Source organism: Schistocerca nitens, chromosome 7 (assembly GCF_023898315.1).
Source record: "Schistocerca nitens isolate TAMUIC-IGC-003100 chromosome 7, iqSchNite1.1, whole genome shotgun sequence".
Lineage (NCBI taxonomy): Eukaryota > Metazoa > Arthropoda > Insecta > Orthoptera > Acrididae > Schistocerca > Schistocerca nitens.
The window spans coordinates 295,012,681-295,039,162 of NC_064620.1; the positions used below are offsets into that span (position 1 = coordinate 295,012,681).

General features: G+C 44.0%; 1 protein-coding gene across 1 annotated transcript in view; it reads left to right on the forward strand.

Moving 5' to 3' along the window:
- The window catches only part of LOC126195582 (radial spoke head 1 homolog), a 128,422-nt gene that overhangs the window by 20,941 nt on the left and 80,999 nt on the right, over positions 1–26,482 (forward strand). The window contains exon 2 of the mRNA XM_049934208.1: positions 17,958–18,177. Coding sequence (XP_049790165.1) covers positions 17,958–18,177 — 220 coding nt within the window. The remainder of the gene's footprint in view (positions 1–17,957; positions 18,178–26,482) is intronic.

The window sequence follows — 26,482 nt, forward strand, 5'->3', positions numbered from 1 at the left end:
GTAACGTGCGTTAAAAACTGATGTCTTTCTGTTTTCTTTATGCCCTGCAGTTATTATGAAGTCGTCTTCTGAAACACTGTATGTACTTATGAACAACCCCCACTTCGGTAAAAGAATACCTTTCACTCCGACAAAAAAAATGGTAGTGAAAGTGTTACGGAAACAGTATTGTAAAAGAAATTGGTGGTTTGCGTTGGAAGATTTTTTCACGATTTTCATAAAGATGTAACCTAACTATAATGCCTAGAATCGCTTTGTTCAACTTTTTGTGATTAATAAACTTCAGAAAAGACTGCTACAAACTGTTTGCTTAATTTCGTCATGGGCGTGCTTCGTCAGTGATAAACTTTTTGAAGGTCTATCAAAATCTATTGTCGTTCCAAAAATCATCTATGCTATGCATAACAGGACTGAAGAGGATCTGCATGTAACTTGTGAGTAGTGACATCCTCAAGCATACCGAATACTGGAGTACATTCGATTGGGCATAATATTTACCTATGAAAAAGTTACGTTCTTGATGAATTCCATACGACTTGACGGAAATTCAAAAACAGGCTCTTGTGAGTTGGTGTAACGGAATGCCTTATTAATATTGTTGTATTCACCAAATACTCTAGGCACCCAACGTAAACGTGGCAGGAACGGTACCCTGCAACCTCAAGTAGCTGCTGTCATTGAGGTGGCTTGGTGGCTTGCTTGCACGCAGCAACCATGCAACCTCGTCGCACAGCCAAATAGGCCATTCAAACCGCGGCAACTCAGATTAGCAACAATTAACAATAATTTACTAAGAGTATCTATACATTACGTAACTTGAGTGTGAAGGTGACACAAGGCCGTGTAGTCTATCCACTTCAAAGTTCAGTTGCGCTGATCAGTCTTTGAACACTGCTCTAGTCCTGAATCCGGTCAACGAAGACTAATGTAGCTTTGTACAATGTCCAGTTGTGTTTCCTGCCCGGCGTTCGTAGATAAGTCCGGATGTTGTCTTGAGACGCGGTGTTCAGCTAACCGCAATACACTCTCTGACTGGAACTGTGCGTCCGCTTACAACCGTGTTCGGCCGGTTAATATTTCTTGGGAGCTATACTGACGGAAAAAAAATCTAAAAACCAAGAAGGAGTTGTGCGGAATGAACGAAGGTTAGTACGCATGATTCTACATTTGAAAGATGATGCCTATTCAAATTTCGCCCCAGTCGCATAAGAGAGGCGCTGGTAGCGCCACTATGAGGATGCACATCAGGTTTGCTTTACGAGGTGCATTCAAGTTCTAAGGCCTCCGATTTTTTTTTTCTCCGGACTGGAAAGAGATAGAAACATGCGCATTGTTTTAAAATGAGGCCGCGTTCATTGTCAATACGTCCCAGAGATGGCAGCGCCGTACGGCAGATGGAATTTTACCACCAGCGGCGAGAATGAGAACTGTTTTAAATACTTACAATGGCTACATGTTAGCTACTTGAACTGCGTGCAATCATTCGTTTTCTAAATTTGCGTGGTGTGAAACCAATTGTAATTCATCGACAGTTGAAGGAGACATGTGGTGATGGAGTTATGGAAGTGTCGAAAGTGCGTTCGTGGGTGCGACAGTTTAATGAAGGCAGAACATCGTGTGACAACAAACCGAAAAAACTTCCGGCTCGCACAAGCCGGTCTGACGACATGATCGAGAAAGTGGAGAGAATTGTTTTGGGGGATCGCCGAATGACTGTTGAACAGATCGCCTCCAGAGTTGGCATTTCTGTGGGTTCTGTGCACACAATCTTGCATGACGACCTGAAAATGCGAAAAGTGTCATCCAGGTGGGTGCCACGAATGCTGACGGACGACCACATGGCTGCCTGTGTGGCATGTTGCCAAGCAATGTTGACGTGCAACGAGAGCATGAATGGGACTTTCTTTTCGTCGGTTGTGACAATGGATGAGACGTGGATGTCATTTTTCAATCCAGAAACAAAGCGCCAGTCAGCTCAATGGAAGCACACAGATTCACCGCCACCAAAAAAAATTCGGGTAACCGCCAGTGCTGAAAAAATGATGGTGTCCATGTTCTGGGACAGCGAGGGCGTAATCCTTACCCATTGCGTTCCAAAGGGCACTACGGTAACAGTTGCGTCCTACGAAAATGTTTTAAAGAACAAATTCCCTCCTGCACTGCAACAAAAACGTCCGGGAAGGGCTGCGCGTGTGCTGATTCACCAAGACAACCACCCGCACATCTAGCTAACGTTACGCAACAGTTTCTTCGTGATAACAACTTTGAAGTGATTCCTCATGCTCCCTACTCACCTGACCTGGCTCCTAGTGACTTTTGGCTTTTTCCAACAATGAAAGACACTCTCCGTGGCAGCACATTCACAAGCCGTGCTGCTATTGCCTCAGCGATTTACCAGTGGTCAAAACAGACTCCTAAAGAAGTCTTCGCCGCTGCCATGGAATCATGGCGTCAGCGTTGTGAAAAATGTGTACGTCTGCAGGGCGATTACGTCGAGAAGTAACGCCAGTTTCATCGATTTCGGGAGAGTAGTTAATAAGAAAAGAAATCGGAGGCCTTAGAACTTGAATGCACCTCGTACATATATGCTGTAACGGTCGTAAACGTTAGTTACCTGTGAGGTGTGACGTGGTGAGTTGACTTTAGTCAAAAATGTCCTAAAGGTGACAAAGACGCCGTTATCAATACCTCACTGAGTTTGAACGAGAGCTACGAGAAACTGGGTGTTCCTTATGCGATACAACAGAAAGACTTGGTAGGAATGTAGCCACTGTACGTGACTGCTGGTAGCGGTTCACGAAAACGCACGGTCGCAAGAAAACCGGGCTCCTGACGGCCACATGGCATTACCGAGAGGGAAGACAATCATGTTTGGCGTACGGCTCTAGAGCATCGTAATAGATCTGCATCATCAATCTGAGTAGCAGTTGGCACCTCAGTGGCACACGAACGGTTACAAATCGATTACTTCAGGGACAGCCCCGAGCCAGAAACCCTGTAGCGTCCACTCCAATGACCCCAAACCACTACCATTTGTGACTTTAGTAGCGTCACACGAGGTCTCATCATAGGGCAGGGTGGAGTTCATTTGTGTTTTCTCGTGAGAACAAGTTCTGCCTAAGTGCCAGTAATGGCCATGTGTCAATTAGGAAGAGGCCAGTTGATTGCCTGCAACCAACCTGTATGCGTACTAGACACAATGGACTTACACCTGGAGTTATGGTCTACGGTGCGATTTTGCACGGCAGCTGGAGCACTCTCGTGGCTATCCCATGCAACCTGACTGTAAATTTAAATGTCTGTCTGGTGATTCGACCTGTTGTGCTGACATCCATAAACAGCATTCCAGAAAGTGTTTTCCAACGTGATAACGCTCTCCCACATACTACTGTTGTAACCCAGCGTGCTCTACAGAGAGCTGACATGTTGTCTTGGCCTGCTCGGTCACCAGTCTGTCTCCAATTGAGTACATTATGGGACATCATCGGATGACAACTCCAGCGTCATCCACAAACAGCTGTACTGACCGAACAAGTGCAACAGGCATGGTACTCCATCAAACAAACTGACATCTGGATTCTACACAACACAATGAATATACATTTGCATGCTTTCATTCAGCATTCTGGCGGCTACACCGGTAATTAACGTACCAGCAACTCACATTTGCAATGGCTTATCTCGCGCTTATACGAGGGGCGTTCAGAAAGTAAGCTCCGATCGGTCGCGAAATGGAAACGACTATGACAATCCGATAAAGCTTTGCACAGATGTGTTGGGTAGTGTCTCTAGTATAACCCCAGTTAGCATCACGTCGCTCTTCTCATTTCTGAGCTCGCAGTGAGTGCGTAAAGATGTCTAGAAAATAGTGTCTGCCGCCAAGTACGAGGGCCTGGTGAGAAATTTCGCCTGAAGCTATGCAGCTAACATTACATAACTGTCGTGCTGTTTCTTCTTCAAGACAATTCTCAGCCGCATTCTGCAGGGGCAATGAAGATGCTCCTGCATCGTTTTCAAATGGAAATGTTAGATTATCCACAATACAGTCCGCAATTGTCTCCCCCTGAGTTTCATCTCTGGTCACATGAACCGCTGTCTTTGAAGACAACATTTTGACACAGACAACGAGGTGTAGGCCAGCGTGGAGAATTGGCGGAAAGCACTGGCGGCTGCCTTCTATGATGAGGCTATTGAAAAGTTGGTACAACGCTATGACAAAAGTCTAAGTCAGAACGGCGACTACGTAGAGAAGTAGCTGAAAGGTGTAGCTAATTGTTACAAGTAAAACATTTCTGATGTTCACTGTGGTTTCAATTTGGCAATCAATCGGAGCTTACTTTCTGAACAGGCCTCGTATTAGCCTTTGATCTCGTAATGTCAATCACTTAAATATGTTACCTAGACAAATGTATTCCCAAAATTTCATTACTGAACATTAATTATCCTTTGATGTTTCGACTTCTTCCCTTCAGTGAATTTTCATGGTGTAAGGTGAACTCATAACATAATCTGTGTAGTGCACGCCACCTACAGTGTCGGACTATAACTGCAGTGCAACACATACAGCGTGACACCCATCGCTGTGGAAGTTGTTGCCCTCTGACAGCTGAAACGACACTAGCGCCTCTAGAGACGAGAAAGACAGCCGTAAGATTAATGGTTGTTTTTAATAACTTGTCTAGTTAATTAACGAAGTAGTTATTATATTTTTGCGACTCGAGCCTTTTAATTTAGCAAGAGACATGAATGATCATGTAACAAATGGAAAACAGCCTAATCTCACTTATTCAGTGACATGAACTACGACTTAGTGATGAAGCAATACCTTCGGACATGTGTTTAATGCAGCTTACTCCGCTGAAAGCAAGAGAATATAAACATAAATTTCACCCTTGAGAAGCATATATTTCTGTTGCTGTCTGTTCTTATTATGATACACACTTCCCTTCACACGTAATAGTTTTGTATGGAGTCTAATGACTCTCACATTATTACACTTCACTCTACTTTTTAACATATGACTGTTTTTGTAAATGTAATTACTTTTTGTTTAAAAGCGAATGTGTTGAAGTCTCTCGATGTTTGTGTTTCAGATGTAGGAGCAAAAGCAGTCGAATTGGTTTCTTATGTGTTGAAAAAGAGTTGTATTGCTATTGACGTTTAATTGTCACGACTGTGTGTTTTTATCTACAGTTTTGATGGGTTATTTGGTACTTTAAATAATGTAGATATTGCATTCTATAAATTTTCCTTCATTCCTCTGATGACAGGAAGTATATTGAAGAAAACTGCACGTTGCTGACTAAATATACGACGTTTTTCTGCGAAAGGTGCAGTCTTCTGCTTTTCATGAGCTACCTTTTTGTTTCTGAAAGAAAACGACATTCTTCGGTAAATATCTGTACGTTACAAGAGATTCGTAAATAAACTGCCCTGTAATGTACCTTTTCAGACCATCCAGGCTCCTTAGGAAACCGAAGAAAGACAAATGTGGTGTCATTTTTTAGTTATTGCCGATTTTAGTGCTACTATATACTCTCCCTATCGTAAAACATGAGTTACAAACTACACACATCAAAAAAAGTTTTGCATGACCCCAGTTCCCAGAACTCCTGAAGACAGATGTTGACTGTGGATATTGTATCACAGATAGAGTCCCTTTGACTGTTCAGAGATGTCGCTAAACTCGCCAAAAGATGTAAACAACAATGCATGAGCAGCCCCTAGTAGTCGGAGGGATCCGACAGGCGATCAGTTCCAGTCATTCCACCAGGAAGGAGGTACGCGGCTCGCGTTGTCTGTAGTTCAAAAATGGTTCAAATGGCTCTGAGCACTATGGGACTTAACATCTGAGGTCATCAGTCCCCTAGAATGTAGAATTACTTGAACCTGCTAACTTAAGGACATCAAACACTTCCATGCCCGAGGCAGGATTCGAACCTGCGACCGTAGCGGTCCCACGGTTCCAAACTGAAGCGCCTAGTACCGCTAAAGCGCCTAGAACCATGCCTAGACGGTCAATACCGCGGTTCGCTCGCGTCCGCATTGTTACATTGTGCTCCGACTCAAACTGTGCGCAATAGGCTGCATGATGCGCAACTTCCAAAGAAATGGTTGAGATGGCTCTGAGCACTATGGGATTTAACTTCTGAGGTCATCAGTCCCCTAGAACTTAGAACTACTTAAACCTAACTAACCTAAGGACAACACACACATCCATGCAGGATTAGAACCTGCGACCGTAGCGGTCTCGCGCTTCCAGACTGCTGGGCCTAGAACCGCTCGGCCAACACGGCCGGCGCGCAACTTCACTCCCGACGTCCATGGCGAGGTCCATATTTGCAACCACGACACCAAGCAGCGCTGTACAGATGGGACCAACAACATATCGAATGGATCGCTCAGGACTGGCACCAGGTTCTCTTCACCGATGAGTGTCGCATATGCCTTCAACCAATCAATCGTCGGAGACGTGTTCGGAGGCAACCCCGTCAGTCTGAACACCTTAGGCACACTGTCCAGCGAGTGCAGCAAGGTGGATGTTCCCTGCTGTTTTGGGGTGGCATTATGTGGGGTCGACGTACGCAGCAGGTGGTCATGGAAGGCACCGTAAAGGCTGTACGATACGTCAATGCCATCCTCCGACCGATAGTGCAACCATATTGGCAGCATATTGGGGATGCATTCGTCTTCATGGACGACAATTCGCGCCCCTATCGTGCCCATCTTGTGAATGACTTCCTTCAGGATAACGACATCACTCGACTAGAGTGGCCAGCATGTTCTTCAGACATGAACCCTATCGAACATGCCTGGGATAGATTGAAAAGGGCTCTTTATGGACGACGTGACCCACCATCCACTCTGAGGGATCTACGCCGAATCGCCGTCGAGGAGTGGGACAATCTGGACCAACAGTGCCTTGATGAACTTGTGGATAGTATGCCAAGACGAATACTGGCATGCATCAATGCAGGAGAAAGTGCTACTGGGTATTAGAGGTACCGGCGTGTACGGCAATCTGAACCACCACCTCTGAAGGTCTCGCTGTATTGTGGTACAATATGCAATGTGTGGTTTTAATGAGCAATAAAAAGGGCGGAAATGATGTTTATGTTGATCTCTACTCCTATTTTCTGTACAGGTTCAGGAACTCTCGGAACTGAGGTGATGCAAAACTTTTTTTGGTGTGTGTATTAGCACTTATCGTGTATCGTTTTCAGACGTGTATCTTACGGTCCACTTAGAGCGCTGCTGTCGCAGTGTATAGCATAAATCAACGGTAGTGTCGTGGCTGTGTGTTGAGACTGTGCCATAAATATGTTACACCCCTCTGGTTATTGGTCTTGTGTGGTGTCCTCTCTGTAAATGATTGTGTCTCTTATCTCTTGATGAGTCAGTAAATTTAACCAGTATAGAATAATCATAACAAGATATTAAGCTTGAACAGAGTCGTGCAAGCAGGAAATTATGGAGTTGTCAACTGTTCCAGTGTTCGAAGATGAACGGAAACGAAGAGAAGTTGTTCGTTTGCAAAGCACTCCCGGTATATTTATCGTCTCTTCCCTTGTTGCATTGGACATGTCGCGACCAATGTTTTAGAAGATCGAAAAACAGTTAATTATGAATGGTAAATAAGAACTTGTTTGCCACAGCTTATCGATGAAATCAGAAAAACTAATGAAAAGTTCACATCATTCTTCATTACTACAGAGTACATTGCGTAAATGATTATTTCAGGAAGAGGAAAATCGAATCATTGCACCATTGCCCGTATTCACTTGATTAATCACCACACGACTTCTTCATGTTCTCTTACGTCGCAAAGAAGTGCGTGAATAGTGATTTTCGTCACCTCAAGGAACTATTGAATCGTACCAAAGTAATGATTTTGACACACCAACATCCAAGAAAGTACGCGCATACATGTGCTCTCGGAACCGGTGGTCGTGGTGAATGGCAAGTGTTCCACTGAGAATCATTGTAAGTACCCTTGCTGTTGAGTAACGTCCATTACCATTTCTGTGAGGGACGTTCAGTAAGTAACAACACATTTTTTTCTCAGTTAGGTTTAGTTGAAAAAATGCGGGATTAGTTTTGAGACATCGTGGAATATTCCCGCTTCAGCCCCTATAATTCAAAAAGTTCAGACAGATGGCGGCACTACACTTACCCTTCAGAATAGAGTCTGCAGTGAAGGTGCGTTCCAAGCAGAGAGCTATCACTGAATTTCTTTTGTCGGAAGACCAGAAAATCGCAGATACTCACAGTCTCTTGCGGAATCGCTACCAGTGAACAATAGCAAAAGCACGGTGACTGATTCCCCCCCCCCCCCTCTCCCCCGTGCCGGCCGGCCACACGTAGCTGTGACTCCTGTATTGTTAGAACGTGCGGACACTCGTACGACGGGATCGACGGACACCTCGCTGCTCAAGTGGACGTCTCTGTTGGCAGTGCTGATACACTCGCCCACCAGTTGGGACGCTCTGTGGCACTGGGTTCCTCGCCACTCAACGGAAAACAATAAAGGCCAACGAAGAACCATTTGAGCGAAATTGTTTGAGCGTTACGAGGCTGATTCAACAGTTTTTTGTCGAACATCGTCACAAGCAATGAAATATGAGTTCATCACTTCGAACCGGACACAAAGCGGCAATCCATCGAGTGGCGCCACACCGTATCTCCTCCGAAGAAAAAGTTCCAAGCTACACCCACAGCCATTAAAGTAATGGCGACGGTCTGCTGGAACTCCGAAGGGGCTGTTCTGTTCGGTGTCCTCCATCATGGTACAACGATCAACTCTGAAGTGTATTGTGCAACTCTCAGGAAACTGAACAAACGACTTCACCATGTTCGTCACCACAAAAGTGCAAACGAACTTCTCCTTCTCCCTGACAACGCAAGTCTCCACACAAGCCTGTGCACTCGAGAGGCGCCCACAAAACCTCACTGCACTATTCTTCCCCATCCATCTTACAGTCCGGATCTCCTACCTTCCGACTTCTGTTTGGCCCAATGAAGGATGCACTCCGCGGTAAGCAGTACATGGATGATGGGGAGGTTATTGATCCAGCAAGACACTGGCTCTGACCGTCGCACTGAAATGAGATTATTTTTAAAAATAGGGTTTTGTATTCAGGAGACTGAGTAATAATGTGATTTATTGGAATCCTGAATAAAACCAAGATGCTTTCAGAAAAAAAGGGTTGCACTTCTTACTGAACGCCCACCGTACGATGTTCATCTGCACACTGCAAGGCACCTCAGGATGTGTAGGGAAGGGTACTTTGCATATCACTCCTCCTATCTCTCTCTCTCTCTCCCTTTTCTTTGGTACAGACACGAATACCTCGCGGCAAGAACAATTGGTGGTGAGCCTCTATGTGAGCCCAAATCTCCCTAATTTCACCGTCCCGGTCTTTTCGTGACATACTGGGTGACTCTGCTAGCAACTCACGCTCCTCGGAACTTTAACAGTATACCAAACCGTGATGCAGCGGCTGCCTCTGGTGGTGGATGAGCATGTCCGTGACGCTTTCGTACACGTTAAATGGACCTATAGCAAAACGTGATGTCGTTCCTTCGATCTTTTCTATTTCTTCTATCAATTCTATCTGGTATACATCCCTGATACACGAGCAATTTCCGAGTGATTGTTCTTCAGTCGATTAATCATACAATAATCAGTCTTTCTACCTAGAATTGATTCTCTGCAGGTCTTCCTGCATATCGCTACAATTTTCTAGCGTTTCTATATCTCTGTGTACAACAGCATCATAGCGGAAAGCCTCACGGAACTTCTGACATTATCCAGCACGTTAGTTCTATACGTATACTAAGAAAATTAATCGACCTGTAGCACTCCCTTGGGGTGCGCTCAAAAGCTAATTTCACCTATGAACTGTTTTCCCCGCTAAGAATGACGTGATGTGTTCTTTTTGCTAGAAGCTCTTCAGTCCAGTCGCACAACGGACCTAATATCCCGTATTTTGTTCATTAGGCTTTCTTCAATCTGATATTGAACTAATATATTAATTCAATGAATAACGATTTAAGATTATATTCAGTATCGACATAGTGAACATCCACGTAGATAAAGAATTGTGACGTGATCGCAACAGCAATCAAAACGGAATATATATTTTAAAAAAATAAAATAAAAAAAACAGAGATTAGCGACATATACGTAGATATTAAAGTGTTAATGTAACCACTGACAGTATACCACAATTCATAAACACTCTACTAGCTCGCATCTAAAAAGGCTTCGCCTGTATGAGTATCTTCATGATACAATTAAACTGGCACGCTTACTGGACAGAGCATCTTCATTTTAACAAGGGTTTGCAGTAAGCACTTGGATGGGTGGTCCGCCGTGCGGTGTTAGCAAGTGGAGTGCACTTAGCCATTGCGAGGCCACATGAGGAGCTATTTTATTGAGAAGTGACAGCTCCGCTCACGAAAACTGACAACGGTCACTAGGGTGGAGTGCTGACCACATGCCCCTTCATATCCGCATCCAGTGACGCCTATGGACTGAAGACGACGGGATGGCCGATCGGTGCTGGTGAGCCTGTTCGGACGGAGTTTGTTTTGCAGTAAATACTTTTGCCGTGCTTCGAAAAAACTGCTGGAAAACAGGAAGTGGTTTATATCTTTTGCTTTCTTCCGAGAATCACAGAAATGATTATCCTTTACGCCTACCCAATGGAAATAGCAACGATTTGGTTTTTACGGATTCGTATCAGATTACTTACGAATTTCCTGCTCGCTTGAAATTTTCTAAACCAGGAAGAGTCTGTAATTACTGTTTGGATCGCAGAGGACTATCAAACTTTATAGCGGAGCCTAGTGGGGTAGGGCAGTGGTTAGAACACTGGAGTAGCAATCGGGAGGAAGACCGTCCAAACCCGCGCCCGGGCATCCTGATTTAGGTTTTCTGTGGTTTCCCTGAATCACTTAAGGCAAATGCCTGTATAGTTCTTTCGAAAGGGCACTGCCGCTTGCCTTCTCCATCCTTCCCTAAGCCGAGCTTGTGCTCCGTCTCTAATGACCTCGTTGTCGACGTGATTTTAAACACTAATTGCCTCCTCTTCCTCCTCCTCCTCCTCTTTATAGAAGACTGAAAACTTTAAATCTCTTGTCCATTCTTTCCGATCCGTTTCCGTATCCGTATCTTGAAACCGGATGACGGTAGACTGAGGTTCATTACTGGGCCTCAGGCAGTGGCCACCTTCGTCGACCTTGCCCTTGTAAATCTATCCTACATGATCAGAGACTCACACGCAGACATTTCCAAGCCCCTCCTTTTATTTGAAACTTTTTTCCTATAATATCCTGTATTTGCACATCCATTTTATTGTCCAACTTTAGGTTTTGCATTTACAAATGGCTCTGAGCACTATGGGACTTAACATCTATGGTCATCAGTCCCCTAGAACTTAGAACTACTTAAACCTAACTAACCTAAAGACAGCACACAACACCCAGTCATCACGAGGCAGAGAAAATCCCTGACCCCGCCGGGAATCGAACCCGGGAACCCGGGCGCGGGAAGCGAGAACGCTACCGCACGACCACGACCTGCGGATTTTGCATTTACAGCCTGATATTATAAGTAGCCCCAAATTATGGCCAAATTTGAGAGCATCTCAGATTTCTGTCGCCTCCACAGTAAAAACTCAATAGCTCGGCGGCAGGCCAGTTGTTTGAATTACACTGTGCAACAGAAAAAATGTAAATTTCATGCAGCTAATTAATCCTCTATTAATCCACGTATGCTGATAACGAATATCACGAAGAAAACTGAAACTTAGCTCTGTCTTGTGTTTTACATAAGGTTTGCATCCATAAAAGAAATTTGTTACCGGCATATGTATAATTGTTACACATGATAATAATGAAACAATATAAAAATATTGTTCAATTTATTATTAATAAATATTTTATTATTCTATTTCAGGTCGTATCGGTTCAGTAGCTTACTTCAATACTGTAGGTGATAATATTTGTAATTTGTCCCTTTTATAATTTAATTTTTATGTGACTAACGAAAAACTCTGTAAATACCGTGATTCACGAAGAGGGGCCTTATAAGAACTTGAGAGAAAAGTTATTGTGTGCAAAAGTCAAAGGGACCACAGATTCTACAGCCTTTCAGAGACAAGTAATGTGATGGAATATTGAATGGTGATGAGAAGGCTGTCTGGAAACTGCGCAACGTTTCTGATGAATATGGAGAGCGGGATATTGCAGCCATGGAGAGGAAGAAATACGCAGGAAAGTGGTCTCTGCTATTTTGGCAACCTACTGCAAGACAACTGCCAGGGATGACCCATTTATAACATATAAGCGACAAACCAAGTAGAAACACGCTGCCAATTTATTGTTTGATCAAAAATACTTCGAAAGATCAAATTAGAATATTAATTATACTCGACGTATTTATGGCACTGAATACTTTATACTACAAGACACTGCATAAAACTCAGAAAAATCTTCACTTTCTTTTGATTTATTGTAGTAATTTAGTGATCTGATGTTTATTGTATATTACCTTCCTCGAGTGTGATTGTTCACCTCAGGGATTTACATTTATTAACGAATTTCCTATTCCCAAACATTTATGTGGTGTATTACTACTTAAATGTATATTTTGGTGGTTTAAAAAAAGGACGTGTATTTCTAAAGCTGGAGGCAAATATTTATTTTAGTTGCTATTTTCATCACATATTGCCAGCCAAAACAAAGGAGAAAACGAAATTAAACTTCACTAGTTGAAAGGGTAAAAATGGTTCAAATGGCTCTGAGCACTATGGGACTCAACGGCTGTGGCCATCAGTCCCCTAGAACTTAGAACTACTTAAACCTAACTAACCTAAGGACATCACACACATCCATGCCCGAGGCAGGATTAGAACCTGCGACCGTAGCAGTCGCACGGTTCCGGACTGCGCGCCTAGAACCGCGAGACCACCGCGGCCGGCGAAAGGGTATGTGATGTTATTTCAGTGATTACAAAAGAAGACACATTACAAAGAACTTGGCACTATGATACTCCTTATCAGTATGACGTTGCACCCGCTCTGGCGTAGATGCATCCACTGATTCCGTTGGGAAGGTTGTCAGAATCCGTGGTATAGTCCTGGGTCACTGATGTGGACCGAGCCACTGCTTAAATAATCAGCAATAGCGGACGAAGGCTTTCGGCATAAGAAGTCATCTCCGTCGTGCTGAAAGTTGTTTGCTCTGTCTAGATCGTTGTTTCGTTCAAGAGCAATAAAATGTCTGCTGCTTTTTATTCAAACCTGAATACACTGTCCTCTGTTTTAAAAACGTTGAACAGAAATTACTATTGCGAACAGCGTGTCTCAGTGCACACATTTACGTAATGACAAAACTAACTGGCTTTCATTGTGCAGGAAATTAAATCGAAACGTGTGATGAGAAGCGAAAGAACCAAAAAAAAACTGTACTGAATCTCACCTGAAAAATTACAGCATAATCTACATCTACATCTACATGACTACTCTGCAATTCACATTTAAGTGCTTGGCAGAGGGTTCGTCGAACCACAATCATACTATCTCTCTACCATTCCACTCATGAACAGCGCGCGGGAAAAACGAACACCTAAACCTTGCTGTTCGAACTCTGATTTATTTTATTTTGATGATCATTCCTACCTATGTAGGTTGGGCTCAACAAAATATTTTCGCATTCGGAAGGGAAAGTTGGTGACTGAAATTTCGTAAATACATAGATTTCGCCGCGACGAAAAACGTCTTTGCTGTAATGACTTCCATCCCAATTCGCGTATCATATCTGCCACATTCTTTCCCCTACTACGTGATAACACAAAACGAGCTGCCGTTTTTTGCACCCTTTCGATGTCCTCCGTCAATCCCACCTGGTAAGGATCCCACACCGCGGAGCAATATTCTAACAGAGGACGGACGAGTGTAGAGTAAGCTGCCTCTTTAGTGGACTTGTTGTATCTTCTAAGTGTCCTGCCAATCAGCAGCAACAGCTCAGCATGAAGAAATCACGCCAGCTAAAATATGTTTAAGTAAAATTTAACTACTGGGAGGAAGATTGGAATGATTTTCTCATACTTAAAAAAAAAAAAAAAATTCTTACTTGAAATGAATATACTAACCCGTTCACTATAATGACAACGCTATATTTTAAACTCTTATTGCACAAGAACATAAAACTCACAGAAAACCAAAAACTTTACTTTCTTACAAGGTAGTGCTCTTACAGTTGTGCAAATTGAAATGAATTAAACGGAAATGGCCTAAACTGAGGTGGAGAACTAGACTGTTCTGTTGCAAGAAATGCCAACATTATCAGTAACTGCAGCAAAAATTATTACCTTAAAACATATCCATAATGCAAATCTATTCTCTCTGTTCCATGAATGCTGCGTCTGTTAAGTCCTTCCATCAGATTAATAGTTCCTAACAGTTTTGTTCAGCAAACTCTACACTAAGCTTAAAGTTCTGCCTACTCATTCCATGTCCAACACTCGACTACTCTCCACTCTACTACTGAGCGAAAGATACAAAAGTTCATTCTACTGCCACTGCCGTAAGTCGACTATTCCACAGATGTCACACGCGACTGCTTCGCTCTCATAGCATTAAATTTCCAATCATTCTGAAACTATCCGCAAATAAATGTCCAGTCCGCCTATATATGTCCACCTTTCACTGCCAACGGGCTTGTCAAGAGGACGGAGGAACGGACCGAGGTTAGGGGTGGGAAACTGCCCCTAAAATGTGGGAGAATCAACAATGATCAACGGCATGAGGACGCTGAAGGCAATGGAAAACACTAGATTAAAGACACATGACGTTAATCCACACGACATGTGGCCTACAATTGAAAAAGTGGCATGATGATCTCTCCATTGGCAAACGATTCCATGGTAGCCCCCATTCAGATCTCCAGAAGGGGACTACTAGTGGGCGGTGACTCTAAGAAAAGGACTGAATAACTAATGAAGGTGTAACATCCTACGAGTCGGAACATGTGGTGTCAGAAGTTTGAACGTAACAGGAAAGCTACAAAATCTGAAAAGGGAAATTCAAGGTTTCAAACCAGCTATAGTGGGAGTAAGTAAAATGAAACGAAAAGGAGAAAAGGATTTCTGGTCATACGAATTTTATGTACGTGAACAGTAACAGAAAATGGCTTAATAAGAGTAGAATTTGTTATGAAAAGATAGGTAGGGCAGAGAGTGAGCTGCTAGGAATAGTTCAATGAAAGGATCGATCTCATCCGATTCGATAGCAAACAAACGAAGACAACGATAGTTCAGGAATACATACCGACGTCGCAAGCAGAAGATAAAGAGCTAGAGAAAGTATATCAAAGTATATCAGGATACTGCGAGGGTGATTCAGTATGTAAAGGGAGATGAAGATCTGAAAATAATGAGAGAGTGGAACGAGGTTGCAGGGCAAGGAGTAGAAGAGGGGTTGTGGAGGAATATGAAGCTTGGCAGTAGGAATGAGAAAAGAAGAAAGGTTGAGTTCTGCAATGAATTTCAGGTGGTAATAGCGAATACTCTGTTTTAGAATCAAAAGGCAAAGAGGGATCTTTGGAAACGTCCTGGGGACACGGATGGATTCCAGCTCAATTGCATCACTGTCAAACAGAGATTCCGAAACCAGATATTGGTAGGTAAGGAGTATTTATATGCAGATATTGACTCAGATCATAATTTAGTAATGATGAAGAGTAAACTAAAGTTTAAGAGAATCGTCAGAGAGAATCAGTGTGGAAGGAAGCGGCATGCTGAAATACTGAGGAATGAGACGCGTTTCAAGTTCGCTGAGGTTGTGGTTACTGCCATAAGGAATATCAGTGCCAGCAATTCAGTTCAAGAGGAGTGGACATCTCTGGAAAGGGTAATCACAGACAAACACAGTTACAAGAAAGGTATCTGCGCAGAATCCTTGGGTGATGGACGAAATTATTCAATTAATAGACGAAAAAAGGAAGTATAAAAATGTTCAGGGATACAGCATTATAAGTCACTTAGGAATGAGATAAACAGCAAGTGCAGGGAATCCAACGCGAAATGGGTCAGGGAAGATGTGAAGAAATGGAAAAAGAAGTGAGCATTGGGAGGACTGACTCAGCATATAGAAAAGTCAAAACATCCTACGGTTAAGCTAACAGCAAGAGCGGGAACATTAAGAGTGCAATTCCACTGTTAAATGCAGAAGAGAGAACGGATAGGTAAGAAGAGTACATTGAAGGTCTTGCCTGATAACATGATAGGAAATTGAAGTCGATATGGAAGTCATAGACGAAGTGGCCGAGTGGTTCTAGGCGCTACAGTCTGGAACCGCGCTACCGCTACGGTCGCAGGTTCGAATCCTGCGTCGGGCATGGATGTGTGTGATGTCCTTAGGTTAGTTAGGTTTAAGTAGTTCTACGTTCTAGGGGACTAATGACCTGAGAAGTTAAGTCCCATAGTGCTCAGAGTCATCTGAACCATTTGGAAGACATAGAGGATCCAGTATTAGACCCATAATTTAAAAAAGCTCTCGAAGACTTTAAATAAAATTAAGCAGAAGGTATCGATAACATTCCATCGGAACTTCTAAAATCGTTGGAGGAAGTTTCAACCAAACAACTATTCAGGTTGGTATGCAGAATGTAAGAGATTGACGACGTACCGTATTTGTATTTGTCTAGTTGTAATATAACTCATTAATACGAGTTGTTTGATTGTTTGTCTAGCGAACCGAGTATCCAGGATTGTCCACACAGTGGATAACTATCACACGGTCGCCTTAACACCTCATGCATCCAAACTGCTGATAAGAATAAGATACATAAGAATGGAATAGAAAATTGAGGATGAGTTAAATGACGATCAGTTTCGCTTTAGGAAAGGTAAAGGCACCAGAGGGGCAGTTCTGAGATTGCGCATGGTAATGGAAGCAAGACTGAAGAAAAATAAAAAGATACGCTCATAGGACTTGCCGACCTATAAAAAGCGTACGGCGGTGTAAAATTTTACAAAATGTCCGACATTTTTAGGAAAACAGGAGTAAGCTACAGGGGAAGACGGGTGATATACTATATGTACAAGGTACTATATGTACAAGGAGTAAGAGGGAACAATAACATTGAAAGACCAAGACCTGCTTGGTACTGAAAAGGGTGTAACACAGGCATGCAGTCTTTCACTCGTACTGTGTAATCTATACATCGAAGAAGCAATGACGGAAATAAAAGAAGGATTTGAGTGCGATTAAAATTCAAGATGAAAGCATATCACTGATATGGTAGGTAGAAGACACTGCTATCATCAGTGATATTAAAGAAGAATTACAGTATGTGTTGGATAGAGTGAGCAGTGGAATGAGTACGGAACATAGACTGAGAGTAAACTGCAGAAAGAGATGAGTCCGGAGACGCCGCTTCCGGGACGGGGAGATAGCCAGCCACAGATGAACTGCGCCCGGCAGATTAACGAGAAGGGTCGATGTGCAGATCAGCCTGGATGTTGTTTTCAGGCGGTTTCTACATTTCAAATTCTGTCAGCTGCTGATGACGCTGATCCACATGAGTACCTGGCATTTCCGTGTACTTCAAGTGATCGCTCAATATCTGACGCTGTTAACGCCGCTCATTTACCATACCAGGCCAGGTAACAACGCCAAACACGATCGACGCTAATGTATTCTGGTGGCTGCTCTACACGTCACAGAGCATTTCAACTCTAGGTACTTACATGCGGTGTGCGTGTGTGTGTGTGTGTGTACGAAATAACATTGACATCTGGTTATGTCTTCTGGGTGCTTCACTTTTTCTGTGAGGAAGTATATTATGCACAAATAAATAAAATATAGAAATCCTAAATATTTTATTTTACAAACTTTAAGCGAAAATTCGCTGCGAGGTGTTATTTGTGCCACGTTGCGTTTGTACAGGAGTACTGGGGGGAGCGCAACGCAGCGGACCAGCGTCACGGGCGCGGATGGGCGCGGCTGCCCAACGGCGACCTCTACGTGGGGCAGTACGCTCGCGGCAAACGACACGGCGTCGGCATCTACGTGTTCCGCGGGGGCGCACAGTACCACGGCGACTGGCGACAGGGTCTCAAGTACGGACAGGGTGTCTTCCACTACCCGGACGGCTCCCGCTACGAGGGTAAGTCGGCGCAGGTAAACACTGTGCGCCGAACCAGAACTTGGCTTCTGGACAGAGCATTACGTACGCGTAGCGAAGCCGAAATCGTTCCCCATCACGCGCTTCCCAAGCGGCCCGTCTTAACTCTGCCAGCAGTTCCCACACTAGCAGCCGGCCGAAGTGGCCGAGCGGTTCTAGGCGCTACAGTATGGAACCGCGCGACCGCTACGGTCGCAGGTTCGAATCCTGCCTCAGGCATGGATGTGTGTGGTGTCCTTAGGTTAGTTAGGTTTAAGTAGTTCTAGGGCACTGATGACCTCAGAAGTCAAGTCCCATAGTGCTCAGAGCCATTTGCACCATTTGCACACTAGCCTGACGCAGGCGAGCAATCGCTGAAATTGGGTAATTCCTGTACTGAGAGTCTCGCCGTCACCAATGGCCGTTTCCGTCTACATGTCAGCGACAAAGATGTGTTTTCTTGTGTCAGCTGACTCCTGTGTAGTTTGGCACGAGAGCGGCGAAATCGAGATTATGAGGGACCATTCTTTTTACGAAAAATTCGAAATATAGTTAGAGAATGTAAGGACAAGCAATGATGGTGACTAAAGGAAAATTCATATTGGCTGCTCCTGACGAAGTTCCCCCTACGTAGCTGGGTGGTCAGCGCGCTTGACAGCCGTGTGGCGGATCCAGTCTCGATGCCCGATGGTGTAAGCGATTTTTTGTTGTGTCTAGGAATCCTGCATACTCGGTTCGCTAGACAAACAATCAAACAACTCGTATTAAAAATAGACAAATACAAATACTTAACTTTGATAGATGTGTTGCAAGCAAAGGGCGATATACAAAGTAATCAGTATTTTTCACAATAGACAAACACAAGTCTGTGCTACATAGAGCCGGCCGGGGTGGCCGAGCGGTTCTAGGCGCTACAGTCTGGAACCGCGCGACCGCTACGGTCGCAGGTTTGAACCCTGCCTCGGGCATGGATGTGTGTGATGTCCTTAGGTTAGTTAGGTTTAAGTAGTTCTAAGTTCTAGGGGACTGATCACCTCAGAAGTTAAGTCCCATAGCGCTGAGTCATATGAGAGATTTTTTTGCTACATAGAGATTTGTAATGATAGAGGTTACGAAGCGTCGGCTAACGAAGTGGCTAACGTTGAAGCTGCTATCGAAGTGGGCTGCCACCAGTCGTGCGCGGCGCTTAAGTCCTTCTCATCTAGGGCCGCTGCTGTCGCATTGCCGTCCTGGAGGAAGGTCGGTCAGCGACCTCTTCTCACTGGCTTCTCTTCTCTGTCGTTCCCTACTGTGTACCAGCGCTGACTTTACGCCGTAACATTCCTCCCTTCCCCTCGCCCCCCCCCCCCCCCAAACTGATGGACCGTCGTCGTATATGGAACACTACAATTGGGGCGTGGTAGGGGGGAAGAGGCAGAGTCGTGTACACTCAGATGGACTGGAAGTTGTGGCTGCAGGGGACGTCAGACTTACAGTCGTACCCCGCCATCCGGCCTTCGCTTTGGTGGAAATATCCCTCGGAAAACGCCCAGAAGCGTAGGCGTCCACCTCCTGAGGCCCATTCCAGGATGTAGAAGGTGTCGGCCGCTGTGGCTTGGGGGGGTCCAGCTTCATCGGTAAGATGAGAGGAGGCAGAGGAGGCGAAGGCTCCGTCTCCATGGGGTCGTCTCGTAGTGTCGTGGTGACACCCTCTGGTGGCTGCGCTGTCCTCGGGATCCGTAAATCTGGAACAAGAGATACAGAAGGATCACTGTGCACATGACAGTGAGGAATTTGATTGCGATGTCGGCGCTATAATCCGTCTGAGCCTGAAATGAGATAAATGCATGCACCAAGTCGACGAAAGATCTCGCCTCGCGCCCACCGTCTGCTGCTGCTAAAAACCTGAAAAACACAATATCATGCGGCGCGAAGCGATATTTATGGCCTTCCTTCGGCGCCGGACGCTGAGGAAGCTCGAAAAGGTGGAGCAGTATCCGATGGCGGCGGCCGTGAAGCAATTCCGCCGGCGATGATCCATCTCGTGGATGGGAACAATAGGAGGCGAGAAACAGTTGCAGTGCTTGCTTGATCCCTGATGTGTTCAGTGCGAAGTTTGGTCATCTGCTGTTCGAAGGTTCTAACAAAACGTTCCGCTTCGCCGTTTGACTGTGGATGGTACGGCGCATTAGTTGGATGCTGTATGCCATTTTGCGTTCACAAAATGTTTCAGTTTCATTTGACGTGAACTGAGGGCCATTGTCCGATACTATCACTTCAGTCAAACCTTCGAGGCAAAAATGGAGGACAACGCCTGAACTGAGCTACATCACTTTGCCGAGTTCATTGGCACAGCAAAAGGAAACTTGCTAAAAGGGTCTACCACAATCAACCTACAAATGTTCCAGAAAGGACCCACAACGTCCATGTGCACACATTGTCGTGGTGATTCTTACAAATGCCAAGCAGAGAATTTTTGTGGCGGAGCAGACTGATTTTCCGCACATGTGTGACACTTTGACGTCATCTATTCTATTTGGGTGCCTGTACCCTGTCAAGTACAAGATCTACGCGCTAACTGTTTCATACAAACAGTCCCCCAGTGTCCTTCGTGAAGTAACTGCAACACTTCTTTTGGCAATGCTTTTGGGGATCAACTCGTGTGTCTGAAGAGTATGTACACCTCGAATGTTGATGACATGAGCAAGATACTGTAACTCAGCTTCAAAAAAATCACAGTCGTCCGGTCTACATTTTAGTCCTGCATCAGATAAGACACAATACAAAGCACGCAAATTTGCAATGCGTTCTTCAGGTGTACGACCAAACAGTTGGAACAGTTTCGTACTCGAGCAGTCAGCTGTTCCTAATGCCGCTGAAGAATGGCGGATACAGAAGCACTACCAAAAGACAAACGCAAGTATTTAAACAAGCCCAAATGAGTGTTAACTACACACACTTTTTACGATTCTTCATCGAGTGGTATTTGAAGATATGCGTCACGCGAATCAATTTTTGAAAAGTAGGGACCAGCGCCTAATCTCTCCATGAGATCCTCTGGGCCTGGCAATGGATAAGTATCAATGACAGTTTGTGGGCTGATGGTAGACTTAAAGACAACACAGGGGTGAATGCAACCTGACGGTTTGGGGAGCAAAACCAGTGAACTTGCCCACTGACTAGCTTGTATGGGCGCAATAGGTCCGCTATCTTGCAATTCTAAGTTCAGCAGCTACATTGTCCCGTAATGCAATGGGAACTCTTCTGGCCCGGAAAAATTTCGGCTGAGCCCTGTCTTTCACGGTAATATGCGCAACAAAATTGTTAGCCTTGCCTAAACCTTCAGGAAGGAGTTCAGGGAATTCTTTCAGCAAGCGAGATACAGTGCCGTTGGCATTGAATGCAGTCATTGACTACAGATTGTCCTGAATTAGAAAGCCAGCAAATCAAACGAATCAAGGTTAAATTTGTTCTCACAATCGCGTGATAGTAGCACAGTGAAAGTCACAGTTCGTGTGTGCGAGCAATACATGGCAGGCCAAGTACATTTTCTGAGAACAGGGGTGTATTGTCCATTATAATCCGTCAGATGCATGTTAGTTTTAGACAGGCGTGGGGAGCCTAACAGTTCATACGTGTTATGATTCAGAGGCACCTGTGTCCTACTGAAATTTCACATTTTTTTCCAATAAATTGCAAATGAAAGAAAGTTCGTTGGACTGGTGTAGCACTGAAGAAACTGTTTACTTGCTAGTTCTTTTGAATACGCTACAATGATTACAAGGGCCTTGTGACTAACTTTTTTTTAGTGTGCAGAATTCTTATGTTTGTTGCTTTACAAACATACGGATTGTACATGACCTTTCTTGCCACAAGCGTAACGCTGTGCTTGTCTGGACGGACAATCTTGGCGTTTGTGTCATGAATAGCACCAAAGTTCAAAAATGGCTCTCAACACTAAGGGACTTAACTTCTGAGGTCATCAGTCCCCTAGAACTTAGAACTACTTAAACCTAACTAACCTAAGGACATCACACACATCCATGCCCGAGGCAGGATTCGAACCTGCGACCGCAGCGGTCACGCGGTTCCAGACTGTAGCGCCTAGAACCGCTCGGCCAGTCCGGCCGGCTATTATTAAGAAGGCAGTAAATAGCACATTTTTACTTTAGTCTCTTTTTCTTCTCTTCTTTATAACCGATAAAAAACATCTAATCTTATTTTTTCCGCTTAACAGCTCTGATTTTTTGACTGCTGAGACAGTTTTCATTATAATCGGTTATCTATTTACATTCTTTTGATGCATGTCGTAGGTTTTTTTCTTTGTCCAGCAATTGCTAAAAGAAAATACCCTTCTGCTCTGAGATATTACGTTTCCCTCATTGGAGAACACTGGTAGAAAAAATACCATTCCCCCCTGTGTCACAAAAACAGAGTAAACATTAAAACAAAGCTTAAGAAGAAACATAAGCACAAAATCCATTACTGTAAATAATGTAAGCTCGGGGAGAAGTGGTTATAACATTCCCATGTCAGCAGACGAAGCCGCTGTCCCTTTCCTGCGCATGCGGACTCTGCAGCATACTCGAGAATTTTGAGATCCTCATTCGATATAATCGACTAATTAGTTACGTCACTGACACATTCGCGACGTGTTCGGCGGTTTATTTATATGCAGCTGCATGGCACCCACCCACAGCGAGTAGTCACACATGTGCAACGTGCTTTCAGGTAGAGAATCTCACCTGCGCATAATGTAGCGTGACGACTTAAGCACAAGTAAGCGTGATCGATTAATTCATACGCGCGACCGACGCAACTGTATTATTCCTCGAGGTAGTATGAGCCATCTTCGCCAACTCCCGCCAGACTATGCGAAGTTTATTCCACCCGCCTTCCACGCCTAAGCAAAGACCACCACTTGTCTAGACCTGTCTGGTATTGGGGCACATGGGAGTATTAGCAAATCAGGCCGGAATTGAATAAACTACGGATGCGAAAATGAGACACACTACGCCACAACGTGCTGTGCCCTCAACACCTCCAAGTATCCGCGGGAGGACAAGTGACTGAGCTTAAGGACAATAAGATGTGACCAATGAAGCCAGAGAACCAGCTGTAACTTTCATCTTTCAGACTTCTTATACTAAATGAAGTGATTTCAACACACCCAAGGATGAGAAACTGCCCTCTTGCTCTGGTGAGATGCAAACACAGTCATGCGGTGCTGGTGGCATCCAAAATTTTGAACGTCACATTTCAATTCAATATTTCTTTGGAATAGGACCTTCTTAGCTTTTATTGATTTTGAAAACGCTTTGTGTGTCTATTTAGTTTTTATTCAAGCCGATCAAGATTTCTACATGAGATAGGTTACAGGTTGGGCCACGCCTGGTCTTCAGTTTTAACGATCGACTTCCTCTAACATGCGATGTGCCCATTACCTGGTATAATGATTTATTTAATACTCATGATACAGACAGTATAAATGAAAAACTGCCATACTTGTCAGTGAGGAACGATTGCGATGCCCATTACCTGGTATAATGATTTATTTAATACTCATGATACAGACAGTATAAATGAAAAACTGCCATACTTGTCAGTGAGGAGCGATTGCGATCCTTTCTGTAGAAAATACACTTCTATTCAGTTTGTCGGTTGCCGTCTATTACTTCTATATTGTCGTCTTCTGGCATTGTCACCTATGTAAGATCTGTTGATGAAAGTGCAAATGACAGTGAGTTTTATAGTATGTAAACTCAAGATTAGGTCCCTAACTGCCATTTGATTTCATATCCTTAACAAATCTACTCATGGACGAGAGTGCCTGAAACTGGTAATCTGGGAATAATAAACAGCGATCAACAGACTATTACCCGGCTATTGCAATCGACTGTATTTTGTATATATGAAAAATCTATTGCTCTTGTGGTCTCCAGTCAGAAGACAGATTTGACGCAGCTCACTAAGGTACTCTGTCCTGTGCAAGCCTCTTCTTCCTTACACACTTACTACAACCTACTTCCCTTTGAGTTTGCATGCTGTAGTCAAGCCTTGCTGACGCTCTACTATTTTTATCACCCTACACTTCTCTCTCCCCCCCCCCCCCCCCCATTACCAAACTGATGAATCGTTGATACCTCAGGGTCAGTTCTACCAAACAATTCCTTCTTTTAGTCAAGCAATCGACTGTTTTATTTTTCTCACATTTCAAAGAAATAAATCTCCTGCAGCTTCCTTGGCGTTGATATTCGTTGATGCTAGTGTCTGACAGGCACAGTATTTCGGCGGCATGCCTCGTCATGTCACCGTCAGGTACTAAAATTTATCAATGCTATTTTACTGTTTGTTGTGAAGAACTGAGTACGTGTGGGGCACAGACATGTGGTTTCATCCATGTCATCCTCTTTTCTCTCGTCGAATATACCCTCATTTTTCGATCGTCTATGTGTAATATGTGTAATATCATTACTTGTTGTTCCAATATTTGGGCACACAGTTCAAACTAATCACTTTGTTTCTGCGGTTCGATGAACTGGTAGAGAAATGTTTTAGGAGCAGCTATTGGTTTTTAAATAAGCTACCCTACTGGCCTGTGGTTTTGCGACGTCTGACCACTGTGTTCCAAAGTTTCAGGATCGTCTCGCGGTCAGCACTTACAAAATCATGGTGTAAAACATATTTGTTGTGGGGGAAGCAGCACTGCAGTACAAGTAGTCAATTTTTTAACACACTCACCAAGTAACCAATGCGAAATGGAACAAATAAATACGACCTGTTTGCACACACAGATTTACATAAGAATGAACGCTGCAAGTGAGGGCCAACTGGAACTGTTTTCCTCACCAGTGCAAGGGACAACGCCACATTGAAGTACCACGTCAGTCGAAAACGTTTAGAGACTGGATTAATAAAGTTACAATGGTGGTTGTAATGCTTTAGGTGTTCTATATAGTCTCCCTCCACTTGAGCACAACACTCAAAAATTCAAAGAAATAGTATCAGCAGAAATTGAGAGGTTATTACCAAATAAACTAACCAACGAAGGAGCTGATCCTCCTTCATACACAAAACGGGTTAGAACTCTGCTGCAGAAACAACGAAACAAACATGCCAAATTTAAACAGACGCAAAATCCCCAAGATTGGCGATCCTTTACAGAAGCTCGAAACATACCGTGGAGTACAATGCGATACGCCTATAACAGTTTCCACAACGAAACTTTGTCTCGAAACCTGGCAGAAAATCCATGCTACATGCTTAACAATCATTTACAACAGTTCGCTCGACTCAAGATCCGTACCCAAAGACTAGAAAGTTCTACAGGTCACGCCAATATTCAGAAAAGGTAGTAGGAGTAATCCACTAAATTACAGGCCCATATCGTTAACGTCGATATGCAGCAGGATTTTAGAACATATATTGTGTTCAAACATTATGAATTACCTCGAAGAAAACGGTCTATTGACACACAGTCAACATGGCTTTAGAAAACATCGTTCCTGTGAAACACAAACAGCTCTTTATTCACATGAAGTGCTGAGTGCTATTGACAAGGGATTTAAGATCGATTCCGTATTCCGGAACGCTTTTGGCACTGTACTACACAAGCGGCTCGTAGTAAAATTGCGTGTCTATGGAATATCTTCTCAGTTATGTGACTGGATTTGCGATTTCCTGTCAGAGAGGTCACAGTTCGTAGTAATTGACGGAAAGTCATCGAGTAAAACAGAAGTGATTTCAGGCGTTCCCCAAGTTAGTGTTATAGGCCCTTTGCTGTTCCTTATCTATATAAACGATTTGGGAGACAATCTGAGCAGTCGTCTTCGGTTGTTTGCAGATGGCACTGTCTGTAACACCTCTGCTACTAAATGTAACTGGGTTTTCTCTTTTGATGCTAGTCAGTTGTCAGGATGAGCATTACTGCAATGGCCATTTAATTCTAAAGCATTATGTCAGGGTGAAAATACTAAATAAATTACTTTTTCTCTCTTAACAATATGTGGGCAGGGTTGGTTCTTCCTTGGCTCGGGTATGAGGTAGAATGAAACAGCATTTTTACATAAGATAACTTTTATTGGAAGTTTTGTACAACTGGTTCATTACTGGATGTTCTGGCTCGGAGAGCGGCATCTGTGTCGTTTGCGAAGCCTTCTGTTGCGGCAGCGGCGGCGTCTGATTACGCGTGGCTGTGTGTATCTCGGGTCGCCGTCTCGCCCAGTTGACTGGAGATGCGCATCGTGCTGTGGCCCGTTTAATTATTGAGAGCGAAGTCGTGCATCGGATGGTGATACCTCGGGTGTGGCGTCCCAGTGTTTCTCTTCTC